The 26370-nt window shown below is 40.6% G+C and overlaps 4 protein-coding genes and 1 pseudogene across 6 annotated transcripts; 2 read left to right on the forward strand and 3 right to left on the reverse strand.

Annotated features, from left to right (window-relative positions):
* Positions 1 to 291: 291 nt before the first annotated feature.
* Positions 292 to 8293, reverse strand: LOC138211746 (inositol-trisphosphate 3-kinase A). Of its 2 annotated transcripts, none has more exons than XM_069171854.1 (8): positions 7356 to 8293; positions 6272 to 7191; positions 4718 to 4802; positions 3982 to 4195; positions 2783 to 2987; positions 2585 to 2686; positions 1979 to 2050; positions 292 to 1858 (listed from the first exon to the last, which is right to left on the reverse strand). In XM_069171854.1, the coding sequence occupies exons 2-8, from the start codon at positions 7133 to 7135 to the stop codon at positions 1610 to 1612; spliced, it is 1791 nt and encodes a 596-aa protein (XP_069027955.1). In that variant the 5' UTR covers positions 7136 to 7191; positions 7356 to 8293; the 3' UTR covers positions 292 to 1609. The 2 variants fall into 2 exon arrangements, with proteins under 2 accessions (XP_069027955.1, XP_069027954.1); XM_069171853.1 differs by having other exon boundaries at positions 4709 to 4802.
* LOC138211602 (seipin-like) lies at positions 8275 to 13041 on the reverse strand (annotated as a pseudogene).
* A 1305-nt stretch (positions 13042 to 14346) lies between these two features.
* Positions 14347 to 16835, forward strand: rnaseh2c (ribonuclease H2, subunit C). The gene is made up of 5 exons (XM_069171254.1): positions 14347 to 14402; positions 15039 to 15193; positions 15486 to 15598; positions 15746 to 15865; positions 16609 to 16835. The coding sequence occupies exons 2-5, from the start codon at positions 15040 to 15042 to the stop codon at positions 16630 to 16632; spliced, it is 411 nt and encodes a 136-aa protein (XP_069027355.1). The 5' UTR covers positions 14347 to 14402; position 15039; the 3' UTR covers positions 16633 to 16835.
* Positions 16836 to 16902: 67 nt separating this feature from the next.
* On the reverse strand, positions 16903 to 22953 carry zbtb3 (zinc finger and BTB domain containing 3). Of its 2 annotated transcripts, XM_069171252.1 has the most exons (4): positions 22904 to 22953; positions 22481 to 22622; positions 20813 to 21636; positions 16903 to 20437 (listed from the first exon to the last, which is right to left on the reverse strand). In XM_069171252.1, the coding sequence occupies exons 3-4, from the start codon at positions 21631 to 21633 to the stop codon at positions 19372 to 19374; spliced, it is 1887 nt and encodes a 628-aa protein (XP_069027353.1). In that variant the 5' UTR covers positions 21634 to 21636; positions 22481 to 22622; positions 22904 to 22953; the 3' UTR covers positions 16903 to 19371. The 2 variants fall into 2 exon arrangements, with proteins under 2 accessions (XP_069027353.1, XP_069027352.1); XM_069171251.1 differs by lacking the exon at positions 22904 to 22953 and having other exon boundaries at positions 22481 to 22862.
* A 99-nt stretch (positions 22954 to 23052) lies between these two features.
* Positions 23053 to 26353, forward strand: trpt1 (tRNA phosphotransferase 1). Its single transcript, XM_069171230.1, has 7 exons — positions 23053 to 23296; positions 23507 to 23588; positions 24202 to 24371; positions 25107 to 25284; positions 25370 to 25426; positions 25525 to 25635; positions 25729 to 26353. Exons 1-7 carry the CDS (start codon positions 23228 to 23230, stop codon positions 25749 to 25751), a joined length of 690 nt encoding a protein of 229 aa, XP_069027331.1. The 5' UTR covers positions 23053 to 23227; the 3' UTR covers positions 25752 to 26353.
* The last annotated feature ends 17 nt before the right edge of the window (positions 26354 to 26370 follow it).

Genomic DNA, 26370 nt, shown 5'->3' on the forward strand with positions numbered 1-26370 from the left:
TTTGAATGAATATTTATGTACGGTGGAGTTATAGGTTGCAATGAGCCAATAGCCAAATGTCCATCTCCTGGGAAGATAGATGGTGCAGTGATTAGTGCTGCTGCCTCTCAACTCAGTGGTTTGGGGTTTGATCCCCCCCCCTTTGTCAAGACAAAAAATTAGAAACTCATCATTTTTTGGATGACATGCTACTTTTGGGTCGCTTTTTGGCCACCACGCCACGGGCACACCGATCGACGAAAACACATTATTTTGATAACTTTTAATTCCAAACATGTCAAGAGTGCACAGAATGCATTTCAAGTCGACAAAATCTGTAGGAGTTTGTTAAAGTACAACATGTGTGAATTGCCAAAAATGGCGACTAAATTAAAAATGGCGGACTTACGATTGAGTTGACGTAATGGTGCATAGGAATTTTTTTGTAAATCTCGGTGTGATACACGTGTCCACCGAATCTCGTGCTGGTAGGTAAATGTAGCCGTAGGGCATCTGTTTAGGGGGCGCTAGCGAGCCATTTGGCCACGCCCACTCGCAACTCTACTGAAACACATTTTTCGCGGGGAGAGATTTTTGTATCAACTTTCATGAGTTTTTGAATATGATAAAGCCTCCAAAAATGCATTTAAACTTTCAGAATAAAAAGAATAATAATTTTACGAATAACAATAGGGCTTTCGCACCTTTGGTGCTCGGGCCCTAAAAACAAACTGATTCTGATACACAAATCTGTTTTCAGGTTTTGGACTTTTTCTCTACTCTTTCTTTTTCTGGTGAGACATCGAATCATTTGAACATTTATTGAAAGGGAACCATGAGAAAAGTTCAGAGGGAAAAATTCCTGTTTGGAGGAGCTGCTAACAACCCATAGACATCTGAAATGTGATCCCAACAACACACTACTTTTTGTAAGACGGCAGAAGACAAAAAGGTTGGAAACCACTGGTATTGATTTTTAACAATGTTGTATTTTAAAAGTTATATTAATTTTGTATCAAATATTAATCTGAAAAGTAACTAAAGCTGTCAAATAAATGTAGTGGAGTACAATATTTCCCTTTCAAATGTAGCGGAGTAGAAGTAAAACATAGCATCAAATGGAAATACTCAAGTGAGTTGTTACAATACAATAATAGTCTGTTCAACCATATATATATATATATATGTGTGTGTTTTCTTTTATGATCATTATGAGATATCATTTCCGCTGTAAACAAATGAGCTCAGCATGTTTCGCAACACAAGTGAGCTCTTTGAGGTCTTCCAAATCAACCAAATGAAAGGAGGGAGTCATTCGCAGATAAGGACTGCACATGTTGGATTTTAGGTCTTTTGTTAATGATAGTTTTTTTTTAATAGAAAAGTAGAAAAGGTCTTAATTTGTAACACAATACTGTCTCTACTGTTAAAGTATGCACATACCAGATGTACAACTGCAAGACAACCACATCCCATTTCTAAGGATTTTAGCTACAGCACACTGAAGTCCCTCGTTCCTCTTTCTCAGCCGGTGAAGACGGATTCCCTCCAAACAAATCCTCCTGTTGCCTCAACAGTAAAAAGTGTAACTGCAGTTGTTTTGTCCACCAAACACAACCTTTAAAGTATTTCATGAAACACTCTTTTCCTGTTCACAGCTGTCCTCCTGCTGCCAGGAGGCCACACGGATGGCCTGGCTCAGAGAGGTGATGAGGGACGTCAGGCCGATGAGGTAGCCGTCCTCCCTGCTTCCCTCAGCCCACAGGACGTTGTGTTGGAGCTCCTTTGAGTCGGGAAGCGAGGTTGTCTTTCCAAAGTCTATCATCCACACGTTGGCCTTGCTGTGGTCGTGGACGAAGAGAAGTGAGCTGCCAATCACCTGATCAGGTCAAACATATGATTATATTCACTGTAAGAATATGGGATGAACCTGAGCAATGTTTTTCACATGTAGTAAATGCAAGATGAAGCACAATTAAACAAGAGAACATAAACCAACCTCATGGGTTCTGAAAAATGGGGATTTCTCCAGTGCATCACTCAGGTCCACGAGTCTGGAGTGGTACGCTTTCTGAGAATAAACATCAGTACAGTTGTGGTTTAGAAGCTGCATCTGGTACAGTTACAACAAAGTAGAAGATTAATGTCATAAACTGAGGAGAGTGGAAATATCAGGAAGTCTCAGATTTGGGAAGTAAAGGAGGAAAATCAGCAGAATGAGTAAAAACTTCTTTGAGTTTTTGTTTTATTTTTTAAATTATTTAAAATTTTTCAGATCTTTAGCGTAATTTAATCTTCATACGTGCTTGTTGTTAGTTTATTTCTCATTAAATCTTTGTCAAAAAGCTTTCAACGACATGGCTTGTGTGGTGTGTTGAGGTGGTTTTGTGTACTCGGATAACTTTCGTTAGATATGCACAGCAGGCATCCGTCCTTTTCTTAAAACTGAATATGATCCAACTACAAGTTTGTATTCAGTTTTTGAGACTCCTCTGTCTTTTAAGTTTTTAATTTTCAATTTTTAGATCTGTTTTTAATAGTAATTTGATCTAGGATTTGAAAGAAAAATATTGTAATTTAACTTTTTATGACAGACAGAACTGACCAGAATGTCCAGCTGACTCCTGGTGAAGTAAAGCAACGCCTCCGTGACCTGAGCTAAAGTCTGAATTTTCCTGAAGTCCCGCTGAACACTGCCATCCTCTGTCTGATTCACAGAAGCAGAAACACAACAGTACAGACACATTCAGGTAGTGAACATTTTTAAGATAAATAGGTATTTCTTACTGGACGTCTCTCCTACCATAATACCCTCTATCCTGAAGCCCATCGTGGATGTAGAGCTGGTTGTATCCCTCCACTGAAGATAGCGCCACTTGGTCACCCCTTTCTGTGCGTGTTCCTCTGCTGAAAGAGTGGATGGGTCTATTTTCACCATCTTCTGGTACATGTCGCTCCGCAGGCTGGATTTGGTGCGAGCTTTGATCAATTCCTCCTCCTGGTATGTCCTAGCAAGAAAACTCCCAGATAATATATCATATAGCTGAGGGCACACCAGGGTCATGGAGGCTTGTGAACAATCCGTGCCACAGAGCAAAGAGTTTGTGTTTAGACTGTCAAGAGTCACACTCAGACAGTTAGAAGGCAAGTAGCTGATTAATGGACCTGAAATTGAGATTTTTAAATCAGGTGCTGTTTCAAAGTTTAATAATGACCTTTGGACCTTTTAACATGGTCAAGAAGATGGACTGTAAATGGAACATCGCCAATTTCCCCCCAAAAAGCCCAAGTGACAATCTATCTTCCAATGAATGTTTTTGTATAATTAACAGCTCGGGCGATTAAATGCGCTTTAAAGTTAAATTGTTTGTCGGTTTTGGCTGAAAACCTTTATTGTTCAAAAAACATAACATCATAAGACAAAAACCATAACAAAACAACAAAAATAATCATAAAAGCAGAATTTGGGAGTTGATAAAGGACCTAAAGTGTGAAGTGCAAAAGAGTGACAATCTCGACCATTTGATCAAACTTCTTAAGCAGCTGAATGCTACTTTGAGAACTGTGGGAGAAAATGTACATGTAAGGTTAAACCAAGTACAGAAAATGGTTCATAATTGAAAAACTAGGCAGTCGGTTTTTGATTTCTGAATTACTAATACTCATGCAGGACACTATTTGATCTCCCAGTCTAATCAAGGACAAAAGTGAAGGGAACCTTTTACCAGTGAAAAGAATGATTTCAGTTCCAATCGCTTAAGTATACAAGCCAATATAGAAATAAATTCAAATTTCAATAGCAAGAAGATGAGATGAAATCATACTTTGCCCCTTGCTTGTGCACATTGTCCCTGACATACGTTGTACACACTACAGCCAGTATAGTGAGTTTATTAATCTGAAGTATCGAGGTTTTCAGCCCCACTGATCCCAGTTATACAGTTAAAAGTAAAACTTTCCAAAATCAGGACTGGACTGGTCACATTTAGGGGTCAAACCTACCTGACTCCCATCTTGCAGTCCATGATAAGAGGCTTCCTCAGACCGCTCAGTAGGTCCTCCAGGCAGATGTAGCAGTGCTCCCCTCGGTTGACCAAGCCATGATACTGCGGGACAAAGGGTTTCAGTGGGTCTCCCATCAGGCAGTCCAGGCATTTTGCCTCCACTTCACTGTACAGTTTCAGTACCTCCCCTCCTTTACTCAGCTGGAAGTTTCCTGGTGATACCAGCAACCAGCAAGCAGGGACAAAGCAGAAAATTATTGTCTTTCCAGATGGTCATTGAGGAAGAAAGCTGAATGAGGATAGCAGCTGATTTCAAGAACCAAAACACTAAACTTCCAATCACTATACTTAAACCATATTAAGCTCTGATATGTTTTTCATGAATGCCTGATATGAAGTTAATTCTATGTGTGACCTGAATCCTCACAGAGGCTTTTTATTGCTCAGTTGTATGATGTATTAAATGAAACATTAGGTCTACAGACAGGATTGTTGTCCTTATTGATCCTTGACCTGATGAAACATGTTCTAAAATACAATGTATACACTAAAAATGCTTAATAAAACAAAATTGACTAATTTTCTTGACCCAGAACAGCTGCCATTCTGTTGATAAAAGTTTCTGAGTAAAGGGATAAATAAGGTTCATTTTAGGGATGACACTGTCTCATATTCACAAGTGTGCTCGTAGAAAGCTTCAGAATCATGTTCTGAATGAACTGTACCACACATGCCTTGATGTCCAGCCAGCTGGACCCAGGAGCTCTGATGCCGCAGTGGCCATTGCATCAAGGTCAGGTAGGTTTTCCAGGAGTGGCTCTGAGTGACATAAAAGAAGAGCAGATTATGTTGTTGTATGTTGCATTCTAAATTTGTTCAGAAGTTATCATCATCCATTTTCTCTCTATGACATATTGTGCTCAGGGTCTGGACCCAGCATGCCCTGTTTAAGAGGCAGGTTACATCTGTGACGAGATGTAAAACATACAGACAAAAAGATTCACCTGCAGGCAATTCATTTAAACCTGAATGTCTGCATGCCAGTGGCTTGCAAGCAGAGTTCAACCAGGACCTTCTTTGTGTGAGTGCACAGGGCAGGAAATATCCTCATCAAGCCTGATTCTCAAAAGTACAAATAAAAGCATTCCATGTTCAGTGACCCCATTTTACAATTTGTCCATTTCCCACCCCTTTTTAATAGGCTTTTGTCACACATCTTATTTTGCCACTTTACAGTAGGAAAAACACAGATGTTACTAATGGTGTTAACAATGGCTTTGGTCTGTTCAAGCGTCCCAGTTAGTCATGACAGTGTGACAGCGAGTCAGCATGGAAAATATATTGAAACGGAAGCTGTTAAAGGATATTCAGCCATCATTGATTGCATTATTTTCACCTGCTTCCTATTGTAACAACTCAAAACATCTGCTGTGATGAAAGACACCAATGGAGCAATAACAGTTACACATTTATCTTTAATTCTCTGGCATGTTCTGACTTCATACCTCATTTGTACATTTCTTCAGATGAAAGCATGTGCTGATCAAATGTAATTTCTCTCTTTGACAAGCCAGGATCAATCATTTCATGTAGCCTCACCACACTCTGAAAATGTTTCAGTAAAAGAAGAGCAAGCGCCTATTTATGTTTTATGTGCACAGCTAAAGTGTATGTACAGCTATTGTCTATGAAGAGAAAAAACCTTAACAGTTATGATCTACTTTGTATATAGACAAAACAGTTCCAACCAACTGGACAATGGGAAACTAAAAAAATCGAGAGGTTTGCAGTTAGAAGATAATGTCAGCATTATAATATTTACACAATTATCGTTCAAATTGCAGACGTTTGCATGCTAAATGTTATTATTTTGGTCACACATTTTATATTGTGACAATGCTGATTTCAATGTGTAAAACTCTTACACTGACTGTCTGCTGTTTAGCCTCTGGCAATGCAAACAAACTGGATTGAGAAAATGAGCATGTCCTCCCATGTCCTCCCCCCACTGTCCGCTACCCTCTACTCTCATATCTGTTGCAGCAGCCAGGCATGCAAACGCCATTCAAATCCGACCCTGTCAAAGTCCTCTTTCAGGCCCATGCAAATCACCAAGACCACAGGTACAAAAAACAGTTGAGAAATATGGCTTTATGCCACTTTAATGGGAACCCAGAGTAGCCAAATGCACAGGGGGATGCCAGTGTAAAGATTGTGATATCAAATTTCACAAAAGAAAAAATATAAAGTGCATCCATCTATCTTTTGTTTATGTCAGCAGTTCTCACCTTCTTAAATGTCTTCCTCTTTGAGTCAGCATCCTCTCCCTCGCTGAAAACATCATCACTCTCTGCCGAGGAGAAGTTGATGGAGGAACAGGAGGAGATGGTGGAGGAGTGCAAAAGCTTGGCAAGGATTGGATGTGGGGAGGACCACTGATGTATCGAGGAGTCCTCTGTCATCCCTGCCAGTTCCTCGGCCTCTTCATCCTCCCCCTCAGGAGTCTCCCCATCACTCTTCTTCTCTCCCTCTACAGCTGAAGTCGAGAATGTCCTCCTCTCTTCTTCCTCTTTGTTCCTCCCTTTCTCAAAACTGGAGTTCCTACCTCTCCAGTTTTTGCCCTCACTGTTTTCACCGACTTTCGGTTCTTCATCATCATGATCCCTTTCTTTTCTAGCCTCCTCCACCCTTCTTTTCCCACTCCACCTTCCTCTCTCCCATCTGTCTGTGTCAACCTCATAGCTTCCCCCTAACCGCTCCTTCCTCCTTGACTTCCATTTGGCCTTTACTGCATCCCTTGCACATCTTGCAGTGAGCTCTATGCCTTCTTCTCTGTCTGTGCCTTGAGTTTTTTCATGTCTGTCCTCACTCACATGCTGGCAAGCGATGCTTGATTCTGAATCGAGCTCGTCGTCCGACTCTTCGTCCTCGCCTAGTCCACCAATGCACTGACTGTAAGGGGGGAAGCTTTTTGTCCACTGCAGGCTCGGTCTGGATCTCCCTCTGACCCCCCTGCAGTTGCTGGCTGGTCCTTCACTGATTGACAGATATTTGTGTGTCTCATCTGCTAGTCTGACATAAGAGTCATTCTCCATTGCTTGCTTGTTCTCCATCTTCATCCCCTCTTTATGGTTTTCCTCAGAAGTGTCCATCTCTGAGTCCAGTGTGGAGTGTAGATGGTGAATCTACTCCATGAACCCAAAATGTGCTTGTACAGCAGGGAAATATTTACAAGAGATGCACAAGTTTGAATATATTTGAAGAAATGAATTTAAAAGTCTAAACAGATTCCGACATCAGCATTTCTGAGCTTTCTTAAAAAGACATAAATGCAAAAATAAAATTTCAAATGCTCATTTTTATCTAACTTACCTGACCTGTCTTCCTCCTGTTTCCAATGATACAAAGCCTTGTGCCTATCCGTTAGTTACATCCCTCTCATTCTCTCTGCTGATGGTGCCACATTTTGCATGCAGTGACGTTACTAAGTTTCCAAAGCTTCATAGGTGGATGCTGGAGTTTGGCCAACTGTGCCGCAGGGCAAAAGGACATCCAGGAATGACAGCGTCAAACGGTAAGGTGTCCTCCTACCAGCAATAAATGCGTTTTAGAGGGTTTATTGCAGCAGTTGAACTGAATGGACTTTTATGTTTTTGTGAAAAAAAAAGTCACACATGTTATCTCTCATGCTTTAATCAGAGTTTTACATTTTGTTCAGCTAAAAAGAAGGTTAAAAAAGTAACATCTCAGCCAGCGTGATTGATGTTACTTGTAAAAGAAACAGCTCCACAATCTTACATTTCACAGCTGAAACCAAACAGAAGCTGCAGCCAGTTAGTAATTAGTATTTCAATATATGTTTGTGCGAGTGCTCATCACAAGTTATGGAGACCTAAAGCCGAAACACTGCTTTTTTTTTTTTTTTTTTTTTTTTTCACAATAACACTTTATTTATTGTTTTTACACAATTCTCACAACATTTAAGATGTTGTCTGCAATTATTCATGTGTTTATGTATTTACTTAATATTGAACACCTTGGATCTCCATACAAGTGAGCACAAAATAATTGCTATGAAGTGCAAAGTGAAAAAAAGCCACTGGAAATTGAAGATATATATCAAGTGATGGCTGTTCGGATGTGTCAATCAAAGGGTGCCACCCCTTAAAGCTAAAACACCAGTATGGTACAGGGCACAGATGATGTACACTTTCTGAATAATATCTATCTTAAATCTCCATCCTATATCCGGATCACTCTCCACACTTTCTACCCTCCTTTTTTAAAGGCCTCAGGCTGCTTCTGATTAATTTATTTCACCCTGACCAAGTGTGTTGCTTATCTGCAGCTCTGTGCTGTTGCCAAATTGCAAATGGGGCTCCTCCCGGTTCAGATCTGTGGGGTTTATCTGGAGGGGACCCAGCAGCTCTGCAGTACCTGTCAAAGAATTTGTTCCTGCAGTCAAACACACTGCAACACACTCATATTGTGAGTACCAAGTGACTGAAGCAGAAAGCTTAAATAACATTAAAATTCTGTGTGCCTGTGCTATAGTGTCTGTGTTATTTCTTTGTACCCTCAGCTCCATCTCTTTCATCCTCTTGCTGGTTGCTTGTGTTCTGCCCCGTCTCTGACAGCAGTCCATCTCTTCTGAGCTGTAAGTAACAAGGAGCTACATCACCTGAAGGGAAACATCTAAGAGTTCACTCTCACTTGGACATAAACTCATGAAGTGTGCAGCTGTGCAGCTAAAGAGAGTGCAGTGTTGTCTACAGGACCAGCTGCCTCTCACCTGGTCTGGTTTCCATTCCACTCTCAACAGCAGCCTCAAGTAGCTGAAGACGAAGAGGAGGCTGAGGAAGATGAAGTTACTGGATACGCCCACCAGGGCTGATACGACAGGAAAGTAGAACAGCAAGTATCTGAAGAGGGGACACAGAGAAAAACAGCATTATACATCTTGTATTTTGATGAGGTGCCTTTTAGAATTACTGCATGGTAGTTGCATGCCTCCGCCAATCAGTCAAGTTGCAGTTTACATCCATATCTATCCAGACTCATATAATATATGTAGTGAAGACTACACATATTATTAGGATTAAGAATCCTTATATCCTTAAATGTGTTCGCAGGTTTTGGCCAATAAAGCTGATTTACAGCAGATGATGCTTAAACCATTGAAGCTACAAATTCTTAAAGGTGGATGCTTCACAAACACCTTCAACCCAACAGCACAGAAGATCTGTACAATCAGCACAATTTCAAGGTGAACACCCAAGATTAGTGTCACTAACTCAGTATCTGACTTAATGTGAAATATGGTCACAGTCTCCCCTTCTGTTCCTGAGTTATGGTGTTAACTATTAGCCATAAAAGTGTTTTTGCAGAACATTTTGATGTCACCGTTAAGTTAACCTTTGACCTTTTGGATATAAAATGTTATCAACTTATCATTTAATTATTTTAGACATTTGTTTGAAGTTTTGTCATATTTAGAGTCTGAATACTTCAGTAATGTCAACAAATATGTCTGGTGAGGTCACAATGACTTTTGATCTTTGTCCCCCAAAATCAAATAAGTTTATCCCTGAGAGATATCAAATTCACAAGCATGGGACGGACAACCCAAAATCATAATGCCTCCGACAACGAACATCGCTGATGTGGAGGTATGAAAATATTCTTTCTTGTCCCCACTGTGTCTCAGTTGGCCTCATCTGTGCCAGTAGGTGATTTCTTATAATTACCCTCAACAGTTCCCACATAGAATATGCCTGAACTCACCATTAAATTGTTTGTTATGGCTTAATTCAAACAAATAGCTTGAGTTTTTCCACTGAAGTAAACGTGAAAGTCACTATTACTCATAGCAGAACATGTTTTGTGTTTCCATCTGTTGCATTTAGATCCAGCAAGGCTACTGCGGATACATTTGTTTCTCTTCCTCCAATGTAATATATTGCTCCATTTATCATTATTGAGTCACCGAGTGTCAGCTCTGAGTTCTGCTGAAAGAGTTTAACCATGGATTATGAAACAATGGGCTCTTTTGCAAGGATAAGTAAAAGGCCCCACCATCTCTCCCTTCAATAGATAAGGCTCCCCACTTGTGTCTTTGTGTCTATTTAGAATAGTTTCTTATCTCTTTGCAGTTGTTTTGGGTCTTTTAGCTGAGCACTGTGACTTTCCAACATGCTTATATTAAGTCACTTCATGCAGAGGCTCTGGTCAATTCGCCCCCTGATGCAACAGACCCTTTGTGGTCTGTTTAGTAAACCACCCAAGAATATAACCAAAATCAGATGTTTGACAAAACTGCTAGAACATACATACTAACATAAATAAACATCTTAGTGATTCTCACCTTATACCAGTGAAATGAGCGTGAATGAACAGCTGAGATGAGTAGATCTGGACCTTGTTGGACAGGATCTCAATGACAGCTGTGACTGAAGGGGAATACTGAACATGAAAAAATACCTATTAGGTTCAGTTCGACAAAATACCAGCTTGTTCTCCAAACTCTTAAACAATGGGATCTAATATATAGCAAGGACTCACAGGGTCGTCCATGTACTCTGAGAAGAGCTCCACCTCCAGCACTTGTTTCTCCTCGGCTGCTCCGGTCAGAAAGGCTGGGAGGAAGAGCAGCGTTCCCAGAGTCCTGAGCAGGTCTGAGCGGTACCGCAGCATGCTCTGACCACAACAGAACAACACAATCACCAGGATATACAGTTGACACATTTTCAGTTTCTGGGGATTCATGAATCTGCTCTTTCCTTACAAGTGTATGATACCACATCTCCAGAAAGATGTTTTCAGTGATGAATTTGTAGGAAAGGATAATTGATGCTGCCATGGAAGCTAAAGTTTTTACTTCACTAACTCTGATTGGGTTACAGTCTGTGCTCACCTTTAATGAACACTAACAAAAGCTGATCTCAGTGGACTCCATTTTTAATGAGTTTAGTCCTGCATGGCAGATAAACCAAAACAAGTTCTGAGGCCGTGGGAGTGGATTTGACTGAAATTCAAATAGGCTCTGTGTGAGTCTGAAATATTGAAATAATATGAAGAATATAGTATATATGAAGATGCACAAATATATACAACTACAATCTTATAAGTGAATGCAGTTCAGTTACAAAAAAAACATTTGCATTGATCAAGCATGGATTACAGTACTGTTCTTCAGTGTTTAAGTAATTGAACTCATCATGTATCTGTATCTGTATTAGTCGTCATGTCACTTATTCGCTCTGTCATCTTGGTCACCTGAGCCCTGAGATCACCTTATGTTGTAGTTGAGCTCTGCACAAGCATAAGCAGCTCTAATCTGGATCTGATTAGGTTGTGGGGTTATTGTGCGTCAGCGGTGTACTCACAAAGCGAGAGCTGGAGGCGGACAGTAGTTGTCTTGCCTGAGAAACACACAGCAGTGCAACAGCGAATCAGAGGAGTTTGCAGTGACGAGTAATTAACCACTATTTTACATCATATGCACACAAATATTTGTACAGCTTACAGAGCGAGCAGAGGAGGTAACTTGTCCTCCATCCTGAGAGAAACAGGTTGTCTTGATCATAAACATTCCCAGCTCTTGATTGGTCGGGGAATCTGGAATATCTAGCTGCAGAGAGATCCGATAGGCCTGGCCGAATGTCAGCACCTGAATGTACATCGCAAATTATATTTTTGGGATATTTTCCATAAATGGACTAATGTTTAACACACATACAGATACATACAGTAGATAGATGCACACACATGCACATACAGTTACATACATTTTTCTTGTTTCTCATCAGAGATATGTTGGCCAGAGGATAAGAGCACAAAAAAGAAGCTGGTGATTCACAGTCTGTCCTGCAGGCAAAAACATGGTCAAGTGAGCGACAGAGAAATCAACAACCAAGCGATCACAGATGTACTAAAACATGAAGAAACTACAGCAGGGCAGGACAGGATGTACACACCTGTAGTAATAGTGCACAGGTGAAGAAAAAGCTGGGTTGGGCATGTAAGAGTAGTAGAAGCTTCCGTATAAAAAGGTGGCCACCCAGAGGAGCAGTAAGACAAAAGAGAACACTACGATGCCTTGAACAACTCTCTGACGGGCCCGAGACATCGCCATGGTGACAGCATAATAGAGCCTCATCAGCACCTGACCGATGAAGATGGATGCATCTCCATCATCTCGTGAACGCAAGGGGCTTTCTTGATCCATAAAATCTGAAACCCAACAAACAATGAAGATAATGAAACAGTTTGAAAAACAGATCAAAGGTGACTGTAAGTAGCAAAAAGAACATACCGACTCAGTTAAACGTGGGTTAAGTTCCACAATCAGTGAGATTGAACTGTGTTGACTGTTCCCTGAAAAGTTATCTGATCCACATTCTCCTGAAATAAGGGCGCACGTAAAATTTTACAAAGTAACTTGATGTGGCTGAAGATGTCATGATGTAAAGAAACAAGCGTTCACATTCATCGTACTGAGATCTGCAAAACCACTGAGTCCAATCGCAGTCACAAGCAGAGAGGCCTTTCACATCAGATGACTCCAAACTGTGTCAACAGTCAGCTGCCAGTCTGACTTTATTATATGAGTCAGGCACAAAATGTATTGTGGAAGAATATAGGTGGATTAATGGTATTTATGACTACTGATTAGTAAACATCAGAAATCTGAAAAATTAAGCTCTTTAGTTTCTCACTTTGTGTGTCTCACCACAAGTTTTAGCGCTATTAGATCATTAAAAGAGGAAGGGAGCTGAGATGTTCTCACCACATGAATCAACGCTGCCATCAAGATGAGAAGTTAAGTAGGCAAGAATTACAGTGTGGAGATGCTAAAGTATATTTAATTCCAAATTAAATCCTGGCTGAAAACAGTCTAATTAAACTTTTTCTAATTAAAAAAATGTTCAGTATTGAGCGTAATGTGCCTTCACTAGTCATCTGTCGTGCTATTAAAACTCACCTCTGGTTTGTGTTGGTCAACTGAGCTAGTAGGAAATCACCTCTCCCCTGTACTCTGAAGTCCCTTGGTCAAAACTTCATACTGTCTTGATGAAATGTGAACAGAACTCCCCCCAGCAATTTATCCTTAGCATCCTTATTCCTTAGTGCCTCAAAAGCTGCCATTGGACGGTGTTTAGTCCATCCCACAAAAATAAATGCTGCTTCCAACTGTAACAGAGTTCTTATTGAACAAGAAGCTGCCAGCAGGGTCGAGGCCGGAGAACTGTGGTAACCTTGTGAAATACTGAAATAAATACTCAAACACTCAAAACAGATGCAACATTACCACTTTATGATCTCCCTTAGTTTTTTAGTTTTAGTTTTAATGACTGCATACCTTAGAGCAATTATAAACTGACTGTTTTAAATTTGAAGCTAAAACACATGACATTAAGAAAGTGTTTTTGAAAAAGTACTTCAGTCATAGAATGATTGTGGTTTACTTAGATACATCTTGACCTTCCAATGTGCGATTGCAAGAAGTATTATCACATAGAAAATACAGTATTTAGAGCTGTACTTTTACTTGTGATGGTCCATGGCCCTGCATTGCTTTTAGAGCGCCTTAATTCTAAATTATGAAGAGACAAAAATCCCCTGTTACTTGATCTTATCTTAAAATCCATGCAGCTGTTCTACTGCAAAAGAGAACCGATTCTTTTAAAATTAAAAACAGAAACAGTTTCTTTCATAACAGAGCAAAGTTGCAGAACTTTCAGTGACCTTGACCAGGATGAATTCAATTGTTGTTGATATAAATGTTTTATCGTATTTTGGCGAATACACAGTTAGTCGCCTGTTTATAAGGTATTTTGATAAAAACATTTTGGGAACTGTCCTGCAATAACGCTGTTGACTTGTAATATGTAATACTGACAGAAGTTTGTATTGTTTTGTCCTCTTCAAATATATCAGCAAAGGTTTGTTCAGTCAAAGAAATACCCGTCACAACATTCTTCAACAGCACCACAAACTTGTACCCTCACAAAGTTAAATTACCACCTCCTTGAGCAATTTGAATGAGAATTACACAGTAACCTCTTTCAAGGTAGGATTTATCACTGCACCGTTTTATCAGACTGCTTTACTATATATCACGTAGAAGATTTGTTTAAAAAATTCCAAATGAAATTGAATGAAACTCAATGTGACAGCCAAACTCGTACACGAAGGACAAAAACAGAAAAAGGGAGGACATTTGCAATAATACAGGAGGAAAACCCTTCCACCAAGAGGGGGAGACCGCCTGTGGCGAAACAGAAAAAACCCGCCAAAATATATTTTAGCGTAGAAGAAGAGACTTTCATCCAATCACACGCTGCGCTTTTGGCATGAACCGGAAGGAATCCGATTTGACGTTTAATTTCTCATCAGCGTTTTCAAAACTGCAGAAAGGTAATCTTAGTTTTTTTTGCCTCTCTAATATCCACGTCAACCGTTTAACAACATATTTATTGATGTTCAAGAAGAACCGAGAACACACGCTAAGATGACGAAATATTTGATCCGCCGAGGCACGTTGTTTATTTTAGGAAAAATCTGCACAGGTTGTTGTTGTCTGAGGTCAGTTAACTTTGGACAACTTTTTTTTAGAGAAGACAACATACTGCCTGTACTGTAACGCCAATTGCAGTTAGTACAATTATTAATGGACACGGTCAACATCAGTTAATCAATCCATCAAACTTTAGTCATAAAACATCTTTAAATAAGGTATTTCACTGTTTTACAGGTGACTGACAAGCTGATAACAAGATAGCAGTAAGGCAGTTTAAAATGAAGAGAATATGATAAAAAGTAGAAAAAAAATATCAAATCAATAAGATGCAATGCATTATTTACAAACACACAAACTTGACACCAAACCTGTAGCTACACCTGCAGTTAGTAAACTTCATCAGAGTTGTTCTAAATAGAAAAAAAAAACCCTGAGGTGGCTGAGGCTGAACTTACTGTGTCTGATAAACGAAATTCTGGTTTGAGTAGAAGACAAAAAGTGTAATTATTTGTTCTGTCCCCTTCTGGCTGCAGGATGTCCTGTAACACCAGCGTTACTCGTCTTCGTGTGTCCGCGGGGGACCAGGCTCGGCAGGCACCAGTCCACCTCATGCCCTGTGAGATTGAACACAACGGGCCGGCTCAGGTCTCGCAATACTTCACCGCTACCACGAAAGACCGCAAACAAGGTACGCAGAATATAGCGTGATAATCTGCAGCGTTTAAAGCCGTTCTGCAGGCAGACCAAAGCTCGTCCCAGTATGACACATTTGTGTGGATGGTAAATGGGGACTGCTGTCCAGCTTTGCTCATGATTACCTGCTCTACTGCATTGATGATTTAGGATGATTTAAATGAATTGATACTAAATGATTTCAAACTCAGACCAAATAGATTTAAAAAGTTGTATCTTACATTTTACCCTCAGTCTTTCTCAGTTATTTTTAACAACGGTCTTTTCACGTGTTTATCACATTGCAGAGAAGGTGGTGTCATTTAGAGGGCGTGGACTGAAGGGGCAGGAGCTCAGCTGTCCACAGGGCTACACTGGCCTGGTGCTGAAAGAGATCAACAAGCCCGGCTCCGACCAAGAGGTGAAGTCCTCTTTCACAAAACTGATCTGCAGTCAAACACAAGGCAAAGCACCGAGTGTGTGAGGCATCATGTCAGATGTGCAGTTGTGTGCGTGAGGATTTTTTAAGATTCTGTGTGTGTGTGTGTGTGTGTGTGTGTGTTTCCAGGACAGGACAGTGAGTGTGTCCTCTGTGTTTGACAAGCTGACCTACTGGAACCTTGAGACGCCTCCGAATCCAGATGATACAGTTGTTATGGCGATGGATTGGCCTGAGCTGGCTAAGGCGGTGAGTTTAAAAAAATTTTTTGGCACTGATTTGATTTAATCAAAGATAAAACTAATCTGTGTCACCCAGTGATTGAAAAGTGTACTTTTGTGGTGATCTGAAAAATATGACTCACAAGATGACGAGAAGTCTTGAGAAATCTTTAATCGTAGATTATGTAGTTTAAGGTAAATTGATTTAGTATGTAGCATTTAATCATCTTCTTAACAGAAATGAAGTATTTCAAGTCAGTGTTGTCTCAATAAGCAGACTTAACTATTATTATCCTTTGTTATCAGATGTTTTTATGTCTAACTTGTCTGATAACGCTTAGCGGATGTATCCATGTAAATGAGTTGTATCTTGGTACATTGGTTTCTTCAAGCCCAGTTCAGAAGCGAACACGGATTTTATTCAAAAAGAAGTGCTCACTTATGTGATGTTAAATTGAATTCTATGATCAGACAACTGTGAATCAGCTTGTGTCTTTCACTTACAACTAAGTTCACGATAATAACCTGAACTGTTTGACCAGTCGATACAATATGATTCATTAAGAAATTGATTTCTGGGTTTCAGATTTGTGGTTCAATCGGTGCTGTGGCCCTTTTCTTTGTCTTTTTTCTCTTCAAATACTAACTATCGAAACTGACAAAAAACTGCCACAGTGACAAGAACATTTCATTAAAATATCATTTAATCAAAACAAAAAGAAACTGGCAGGTAGATTTGCAGGCAGATGCTGATATTTTGTGTCTTCACAGATACACGGGCCGATAGAAGACTGAAAGACGTCCTGTTAGCTGGAGGCACACTGATGTCACCTCAACATGTTGCAAATGGCATGTACAGTTTGCTGTTGCAGATCACTGAGTAACATTAATAATGTTGATATTTTTGTATGATACGTTGTTTTGTAGTAAAAGAAAAGATAATATTGACCGACCAAAGTGTGCGTTGTGTGATTGATCAATAATAATATTTAGTTTTTTTCTGAACAGTATTTATTCACAAGGTAACATTTAGATGTTGCACATTGCCTACCATGAAACCCTCAACATATTCACTGACTTCACTGTCTCTCATGAGAGTTCAGTTTAAAACTCCTGGGTTTGAATGGTGATAACAACACATCAACTGTCGTCATACAGAAACCGGTCCCCGTGTAAAATAGTGCAGAACAAGACGTTTCAAAGTGTCAAACAGTCATTCAGTCACATGTAGTTTAGACATTTAAAGAGAAGGCAGAGAACTGCATGTGCTCAGGTGTGCTCATACTACAGACGGAAAGGTCACATTGGGAATTTTAGGAAGCCAGACATTTAACGGGAGATCTCCAAACTTATTCACTCCTCCCCCCCCCCATTCTGTACGCCGTTCTACCCGGGCAAGTAGGCTGGAAGGGAAAGAGATGAACAATGAAACCCATTATCCACCCCGAACAACATTTAATGGAGCTTGTTGGAGAATGTCTGGGAAATATGTGGCAAAATCATGAGTTCGTACAAGACACAGCACAGTGCTACGAGAATCTCTATTTACAGTAAGCTACTGTGTATAATCCTGTACAGGCCAATGGAAGTAAATACAAGTATTGTCATTTGTGGAGCAGTCATCTTACTCTTAAGAGATTGTCCTGTTTTTTTGTTTTTTTTTGTTAAAGGAATTGTGAAATAAACCACCGTTTTCATTTGGAGAATTCCATTAATTGTAACAGTGATATTTCTTGGTCAGTTTCCTCATTTGAAACATTTTACGGCACTGGAGATAAAAGAAGGAATGAAGGAGATAAAAAAAAAAAAACAAGGCAAAGAGAAAATCATTTGACACAGCTTTTTTCCTATTTCATCAAATATACTGTTTGCTGTAAATTTGCAACCGATGAGGAGACTTCATCAAAAGTGATGGGAGGGAAAAGCTCATATTACAAGTTATATAATGGCACCACTTGGTTATTACGTCAGACTCCGCAGGTATTTGCTTCCAAGTAACTTCAGTTGGTTTCATCCCGTAAATAAAACTCGAGACAGTACAATGCTACTACGTTTACAATCAGTCAGATGTTGCTGAGTCACAATGAAAAGGCATTCATACAAATTACAGTTCATTTAACTTATAAAACCTAAACACAACAGCTTCCCTTCACTTGTGTCTCAAGTTGAAACAGCAAACACTTGGTGCAGGGTGTCACGTATCTTTTGAAACATTTCAATAGATCATCCCCTCTTACAACAATCATGTTTGAGATCATTTTTATACACATACAAATGTATTCATGACATAGGTATTTAATAATTAAAAACCTAAATGGTAAAATGCCTCTTAATTTAACAAAGAGTAGCACAATAGCATAGCTATCAAATCAGTTTCAGGGTTCTGAGACGACGTTCATACGTCAGTGTGAAGCATGTTCCATCGATGAATGAGGGGAAATGTCACTGCAACACGGCCGGAGTTTACTGTGTGTGACTTGTTGAATTTATGTAGGATTTAGGATCAAATGTCCTGCGCACAATAGATACCAGGGTGTCTGCAGGGTGTTTGTAAAAATATTAAGACGGTGATTGGATAAATTGAGCGGAATGGTTTTAGTTAACGGTGGCACTTGACCTGTCCAAATATCACACAATCACCTGATCATAATTATTTAAACCTGGTGGTTTAATGGAACATGAGTCGCGAATTAGCGCCACCAACTGTATATTTTGAGGCGCTTAACTTCTAAGATTAGACTAGCGGCCAATGTGTGATCATTTTTAATATGGGCCTCAGAGAGTACTTCTGGTCATATGATTGCATCTTTTGCCTAATCAATATTTCAGTGTTGTAAATACATAGTATTAAGTATGAATATAAGTATGCAACTATCGAGGTGAGCATTAGGTTGGTTTGAATAGTGTTTATATTAGATAAGAACAAAAAAATAAAAAAAAATAAGTCAGATTAAATGTCTTGAAAATTTGCCCAAAATGAAAACCATAAATTGAGGCCTTATCTTTCTAAAATTGAGTTAAGAAAATTTAAATTTAAATTTAAAGACCTGCAGATATCCTGGAAATATTTCAAGGGAGGATGTTACTTTTTCAGGAATCCTGACTTAAGCTGCTACAACGAATCTGTATTAATTCATTGTTTTGAGTCATCTGTGAAAGACAAAATTGCCAAATTGTTACAGCTTCTCAGGCCTGAATATTTCCCAGTTCTTTTAGTCTTTTATCTTAGTAATTTGAATATTTTTTAGACTTGAACTGTTCGTTGAACAGAACAAGACATCTGAGGATGTCGCCTTGGGGCTTTGGGATATTGTGATTGGTGTTTTTTCGTTTTTTTTTTAACGATTTTCTGACCTTTCAGAGACCAAATATTTCATCAAATGGGTGAGAAAATAGTTGTAAGATTAGTTGATAATGAATCGTTAGTTGCAGTCCTTTTCAATTCAGGTTTAAAAGTAGAATCAGAGTTAGGCTATTAGGTTGAAGTTTAGGTGTGTGTGTGAGTGTTTGACTATAGAAATTAATTTGTGTGTGTTAGCTGAGAGGTGGTGGTGGTTGGGGAGGCAGGGAGGGCTCCATGTCTGCCTTGCTGCGTTTGGCGGGCAGCGTGTGGTCGTGAGCTTTGCGAATGTGTCGGTACAGGTCCCCTGATTGTGTGTAGCTCCGGTAGCAGTAGCGACACTCATAGGGTCGTTCGCGCGTGTGCACGATGGCGTGGCGCCTCAAAGTGTACGTGCATGAGAAAGTCTTTCCGCAGACCCCACATGTCGGGACGTCCTCTACAAAGTTCCCTACAGAGTCCTGGAAGTCCTGGAAGTAGGCCGGAGGGTCCAAATGCTGCTGAGATGTGGACGGAGGAATGAGGGAGGCGGCGAAGGAGGAAGTGTCGTGGGAGGAAGGTCCGGCACCAGAGGAGGAAGAGGAGGGAGAGAGAGGGAAGGAGTAGTCATTTGAATGGGAGGTCATTTGTAAGAGGCCCTGTTGGTGAGAGGAGAGAAAGTGTGGGCTGCTCAGCTCTTCCTCCTGGACATCATCTTCAAACTCATTGTCCATCACTGGTTCTCTCTCTCTGCTTTCCTCATTCTCATCCTCTAGCTCTTCGTCAGATATAACAATGGCCTCCACTTTGACTTTCACACTCTCGCCATCATTGCCAGTTGTCACTCGACCTATAAGAGGGGGAGATCTTTCATTTCTAGTGGTGGGTGAAGCTCCAGTGTCCCCCTGAGGTCCTTTAATCGTGTGATGCTGAGGAGCAGGGTTAAAGTCCGAGCTCTGTTGTTGGAGAGATACGGCACTCTGAATTCGGATTTGGGAAGGTGCTCGCTGTGGCAGCGAGTTTGTTTGTAAAGGTGAGGTGAGAGGTGATGCTTGGATTAACATGACCATCTGTTGTCCTCTGCCAAATGTACCTCTATGTTCATTCTCTGAGGGTTCCCTAACAGCATCCTCACGGGGCAGTCGGGGTTCATCCTGATGTGTGCTGGGGGAGAGGCTGACCTCTGACTGGGGAAAAGCAACCACTGACCGACCACCAGCCCGGCTCACAGAGGCCAGGGATGAAGAAGACGAGGAAGAGGGCTGCTGGTTACTGCTGTAGCTGGTCAAAAACAGAAAGTATACAAGGTATAAACAGCCTTTTAGTGAGAAAAGTTCCTAGAACATATAGAGCAGAATGCACTACTGTGAAAATAATATTACAACATTTCAAGGTAGATCTAGGAGCATGACGTTGTTTATGATATGGCAAAAATACTGAAAAATATCTTATTATCGACTTAAAGAACATACAACTGCAAAGAAATGTATACTGTCGTTTTAGATGAGAGAAGAACTGTAACAGTTGCCTTTCAAATATTCAGTAAAAACTAACATAACATAGTGGTTGTTGTTGCTGTGGGCAAATTATAGAGTAAACTACATTGCGATTTAAAAAAAAAAAATTCCCTGGTTAAAACCAACAACAGACCTGTACCTGTACGTCTCAGTGGTGCTACAAGGACTGCAGAGTATTGACCCCTCTCCTTGACCTGCAGCCCCTAACGTGGCGTGACCTCCTGAGGCAGGGGCGGACTGGCCTGCGATGATGCCCTGCACCAGCTCTCCGCCGGGGGGCAGAGGAGGCACATCCATGCCTGGCTGGGTGGTATCAGCGAGGTCAGGGCTCAGAGGAGTCTGAACTCGTGCCTCTGATGAGCTTCCACCAGTCCTCCGCTCAGACTTCACAGACTCCACTTGACAGCTCTCAGCGACTATGGATAGTGATAACAGTGGCGCTGCTATGGTGACTGGATTCAAGTGATCTGCTGCCATGGCCACCATTGCCTCAACTCCACCACTTCCGCCCTCCCTTCCTGTCTCTACAACCCTCCTCAAACCGGCACTCTCCTCAGAGCGGGTGCTGTCTGCCTCAGCCAGAGGCCCTCTTCTCTGCAGCCGCTTCTTGCATACTCTCACCACCTCGTTCATGTGAAGAAAGCTTGCAGCTGCCAGTATGTCCTCCACTGGAGGAGACTCCTCCAGCCGCAGCACACCTTCATAAACAAAGTCCAAGAGCAAGCCAAATGCAGCAGGTGTAACAATGTCACTGTCGAGTGTGACAGAGCCGCTGCTGCCGTTTCCCCCCGGGGAGTCTGAGTAGAACATATGGAAGAAAGGCGAGCAGGATGCCAAAACAGCCCGGTGAGCCAGGAAACGGCATGAGCCCACCAGAACGGCGCAGTCACAGAGGAAGCCTCGCTGGCGCTGGGACCGCAGAGCGGACAGCAGCTGCTGGGAATGCTGGGGAAACTCCATCACCTGAGCAACAGGGAAGATGAAAATGAGTGACGCACAAACTAGTCCTGTGGACATCCATAAGTGAAGACCTTTGTATTAGACCGATAACGAATGACAATTATGTCAATATGAGTATGTCTTCATGGGATAAATTGCTAATGTAAACAAAGAGTATGTAGACAATTGTTCTTATAGCTACAAACACATTACAATGTGGTATAAGCCTTATTGCATGTTTGTTTATTGCTTATAAATGTTAAATAGGGCGATAATAGGTGCTACCAAAGCATAACATGAAATAAATAGGTAAACATTTGAGTAAATTATATTTTCCACCACTGACGAGGGATAAAATAGTAAAAAGTAGGAAATGTTTTCTATTTGGAAGGACTAAGATAACGAAGTATTATTCCATAGCACGTTTTGAGATTAGCATTAACTGGAATCCTTTGCTTAAAGTGGGGGAAATTAATGTCCTAAAATGATTTTAGAGACATTATAAAATAAACATTTTACTATAGATAGATAGATAGATAGATAGATAGATAGATAGATAGATACTTTATTAATCCCGTAAGGGGACATTTTATCGTTACAGCAGCATCTACATGGCAAAGCAATCAATTACAGAATATAAAATAGAGGTTGTAAAAAAATATTAATACAATAATATTAAATTTAACGAAACTAAACAAAACAACAGTGCAACGGTGTTATTGAAGTGTGATGGATTTGGTCAGAGGTGAGTCTTATTGCAGTGGGCAGGAATGATCTCCTGTATCGGTCCTTGTGACATTATATATATATATATATATATATATATATATTCACCAAAAAACAGATAAAAAAAATTAAAAATACTCACAGAAAGAGTTGCGTTTTCTTTCTTTGCTGACAGTTGAGTCCTCAAACTGCAGTCATGCTTCACCACATCTAACGTTTCGTTTCCATGGTGACCAGTCCTAATTCTTCGGTCAACTGGCACCGTTTAGGTCCAGGAGCTGAATCTTAACATGACAGGACATACAGGTGAGAAAGAAACACGACTAACACCACGGCGTACATGACAGAAAGCTCCGAGTGCCCCAAATGCTGACGCTGTCCAGGCATGAAAAGCAGGTAGCTCAACGATGCTAACACTAGTTGGCTAAGTTAGCTCAGCCTGTGTTAGTATTCCTGCACCGGGAGCTCCAGCAGCCGCATTTTAGAGACCGCATCCGCCGGAATGAATTAAAAGCACCAATTCTGATCTGGTCTGCCTCATATTTTTTGATGAATTTGTTCTCACCTGCAGTCACTCAGACAGTAGCTCTCTGAGTAATGTTTTCTTCCAGGACAAAAAAAAAAAAATGCAGCTCTTCCTCTGTGGTGCCTGGTCACGGCAGCACCGTCCGCCAACAGCGCCACCCACAGGCGGAGAACTGGGAAAAACAGGAAATGGGAACAATCTTCACGTTTGTTGACAGGAGACTACCGGCCACAAGTATAATCTTGTGGAACGTTCGTAGAATTACAAAAAAATAAAAAAAAATAAAAAAAATCTGTATAATGAATAACACCATATACAAAAGCTGCAAAAGAAGCTCTTAACGACTGACTTGCCTGTATTTGAATGGACAGCGCCAGAGGAGAAGGAGGAGGCAAAAGAGGAAAAGGAAGGAGAGGAAATCGTGGTGGAGAGGTAAAATATTATGGATCTATGAATTAGGATAGTGTACCATCTCTTTAGTAGTTCGCTGACTGATTTCTGACTGATGACACCTGTGCAGTGGCTGTTAGACAGTATGAATAGTTAGTTATGGTAAAGTCTTGGTCCTATATTTAAACCAGAGCTATAATTAGAGCTGAATTTGAGTGTTTGTGTGTTTAGTGATGTCTTCTCCTCTACCAGGACAGAGAGGTGTGCCTGTCTAAATCCATGTCTTATGTGCTACGTCATGGAGCCAGCAAGATGGGCCTTCAAATGGGTGCAGGTGAGCTTCTCACAATCAGATTCAGGTAACACAAATTTACTGAAATTGTCAAAGTTTGTGACAACTTTGATATCAAGTATGGACCTTAGATTTGTATTTTTATTTTAACATTGACCATTTCACGAGATCCTTTGTTGGGATCCCCCTTTGTTTTGGGGTGATTCAAAGTGGCATAACAGGAGGAAATGTTGTACGTAGGCTATTTGTATATGTAACAGAAAATTGTTATATAGTGGGCTGTTTCTTTTAAAGGTGTCCCATTTTCTCACTCAAATGTTTAACAAATTGGGTCTGTACTCGGCAAAAATCCGAATTTTTTGCAGTGAGTTCTTGATCGAAGGCAGAGGAAATGTCACAGTTCAACAGAGGAAGGATGACCCAAACACTAGACACTAGCAAACAGGAAAACCTTACTTACAAAACCTTGATGAATTAACAAAGGCCAGGCGGGTGACACAATACAAAGGGGGAAAGTTACGAAAGAGTTAAAAGTGCAAGCAGCATATGAAGCGGACAAAATACTGATCAGGAAAGAGAGTCCTCAACAATGACAGCTCAAAGTACATGAGGGAAAAATTCACTGTACGACCTATAACAGCTCTCATCCTCATAGATGGCTTCCTGTTTGTGGAGGACCTGCTGGCTCACCCACAGTTCTCGTCATACTCCATTGGTGATGTTGAGAGAGTCGTAGCCACAAATGACAAGCAGCGATTCAAGCTCCGTTCCCACCCGGATGATGGCCGGCTGCAGATTCGAGCCAATCAGGGTCATTCAGTACAGGTAGGCAGATCAGTTAATCGTCAGAGATTTGAACACCTGCAAACTGTGAAGAGGTGACATTTAATTTTGTCAGCAGCCTTACTTGTGGATCAGCTGAAAGGACAAATCTCCATGTGATCTAGGTAAAGGAAAAGTAACTGGTTACTTTTGGTCTTTTCGGACCTAAAATCAAAAAGCAACACGGAGAATGCAGACTGTGTTGTTATCAGATGCCCAGGTGTATGTGAGAGATAGTGTGAGTGAATAAAATAAATTATTATCCCAGAAATGATACAAGTATGTCCTGTACTGTATATTTACATCTGATGGAAAACACAGGGAGACCCTACAAGGTTAAAACAAACTGATGTTGTTCCACTGAGTCTGAACAAATTTGATAAAACATTTTGTTCTTTTTTTGATATCAGTAAAAGGATAGTATTGTTTTAATTTTTTTAAATACGCGTAATTGGGGTCAGGTGAAAGTAAAAATAGAAATCGGTGAAGAGCCCCAGTTCAGGTGCTAAAATGCATCTTTAACTTTTATTATATTTACCTGATTATGTTATTTTTCTCCTTCTGAACTGTCGACCACAGTGTGTTTTGAAAAGACTTTTAGCTGCCAACTGCACGAGATGCAACAAAACCAAACTATTTTTCTTTCCCATATAAAACAAGTCTTTATAAACCTTAATCTCATCAGAGATACCCCCATTTAAAGTGCTGTGTTAATCCTGGTTGTACTGCTGTGGTCAGGTTATGGATTTGGAGCTGAAACCGGTCCTGGCTGGTTCTCCAGACTGCCCTGCTGAGGCTGTTCATGGCTCCTACCTCCGTAACTGGAGCTCCATCCAGCAGCAGGGCCTGAGCCGCATGAGGAGGACACATATCCACCTGGCATCAGGCCTGCCAGGGGAGGATGGCGTCATCAGCGGTACGCTCTGTGTGAGTCTGAAGGAGAGAAGCTTGAAATCTGAACATTTATAGATTTCTCATAGCATTTTTTCTTCTCCCACCAGGCATGAGGAAAGACTGTGATCTAGCTGTGTTTATTGATGTCCCCAAAGCTCTCGCTGGTAAGATTATCCACTAATGGCTGCTGTCCATAACTCTATTTTCACTCTGGATGTGTACAAATCAGACATGTGTTTTCTGTGTGTATCTAACTGTATAGATGGTATTGAGTTCTTCTGGTCAGAGAATGGTGTGTTGCTGACTGCAGGCGATGCTGAGGGCAAACTTCTCCCTAAATACTTCAGCCGAGCTCTCAGACTGAGACCCACAAGTAAGACAAACTCATGCACACAAACAGGTTTTGATTTTTTTTTCTGTGGAAACGTGGATTGTTCACTGAGGTCATTTTTGCCCTGTGTTTCAGGGAGCATTCTGCCGCTGCAGTAACAGCAGAGGATACTATCCTGTCATTGGTCATAGCCGGACTCAGCTGACCATGCCAGCATCCCACGGTTGGTTGATGCTTCTCTTTGTTCCCTTGGTAACACTTGTGTGTATAATTCTTGCCGGCTCCATGATGCAGCACATAAGATATGGATTTAGACAGGCAGACATCTCTTTCCTGCAGAGGAGAAGGTATCACTTAACACACAAACACTACAAATTTTGCTCTAATTATAGCTCCGGTTTAAATATACTTTCAATAGACTTTACTATAACTAACTATTCATACTGTCTAACAGCCAATTGTGCAGTTTAATGAGCAACAGAAGAATCCATTCAGAAATGTGAATCAATCGGTAAACCTTGAATTTTTGTGCCATTATTAAAAACCACAGGACAGAAAGGAGAAGCATCTCTTATTTTTGTATGACAGTTCAACCAGTTTATGCTAACAAATGTCTCTTTTTATTTATAAGTGTACATCTTTTTATTTGTAAAGCAGGGATTGTATTGTCTTTGACATTGTCAGTGCTTAATAAACTATGGAACACAATGCATGTCAAGATAGTTTACCAGCTGGGCCTTTAAATAAAACAACATTTGAAGACATATTGTATGTGTG

This window comes from Embiotoca jacksoni, unplaced genomic scaffold (genome assembly GCF_022577435.1).
Source record: "Embiotoca jacksoni isolate LCO1_2020_lvr unplaced genomic scaffold, fEmbJac1.0.p SCAF_5, whole genome shotgun sequence".
In the NCBI taxonomy this organism is placed as follows: Eukaryota; Metazoa; Chordata; class Actinopteri; family Embiotocidae; genus Embiotoca; species Embiotoca jacksoni.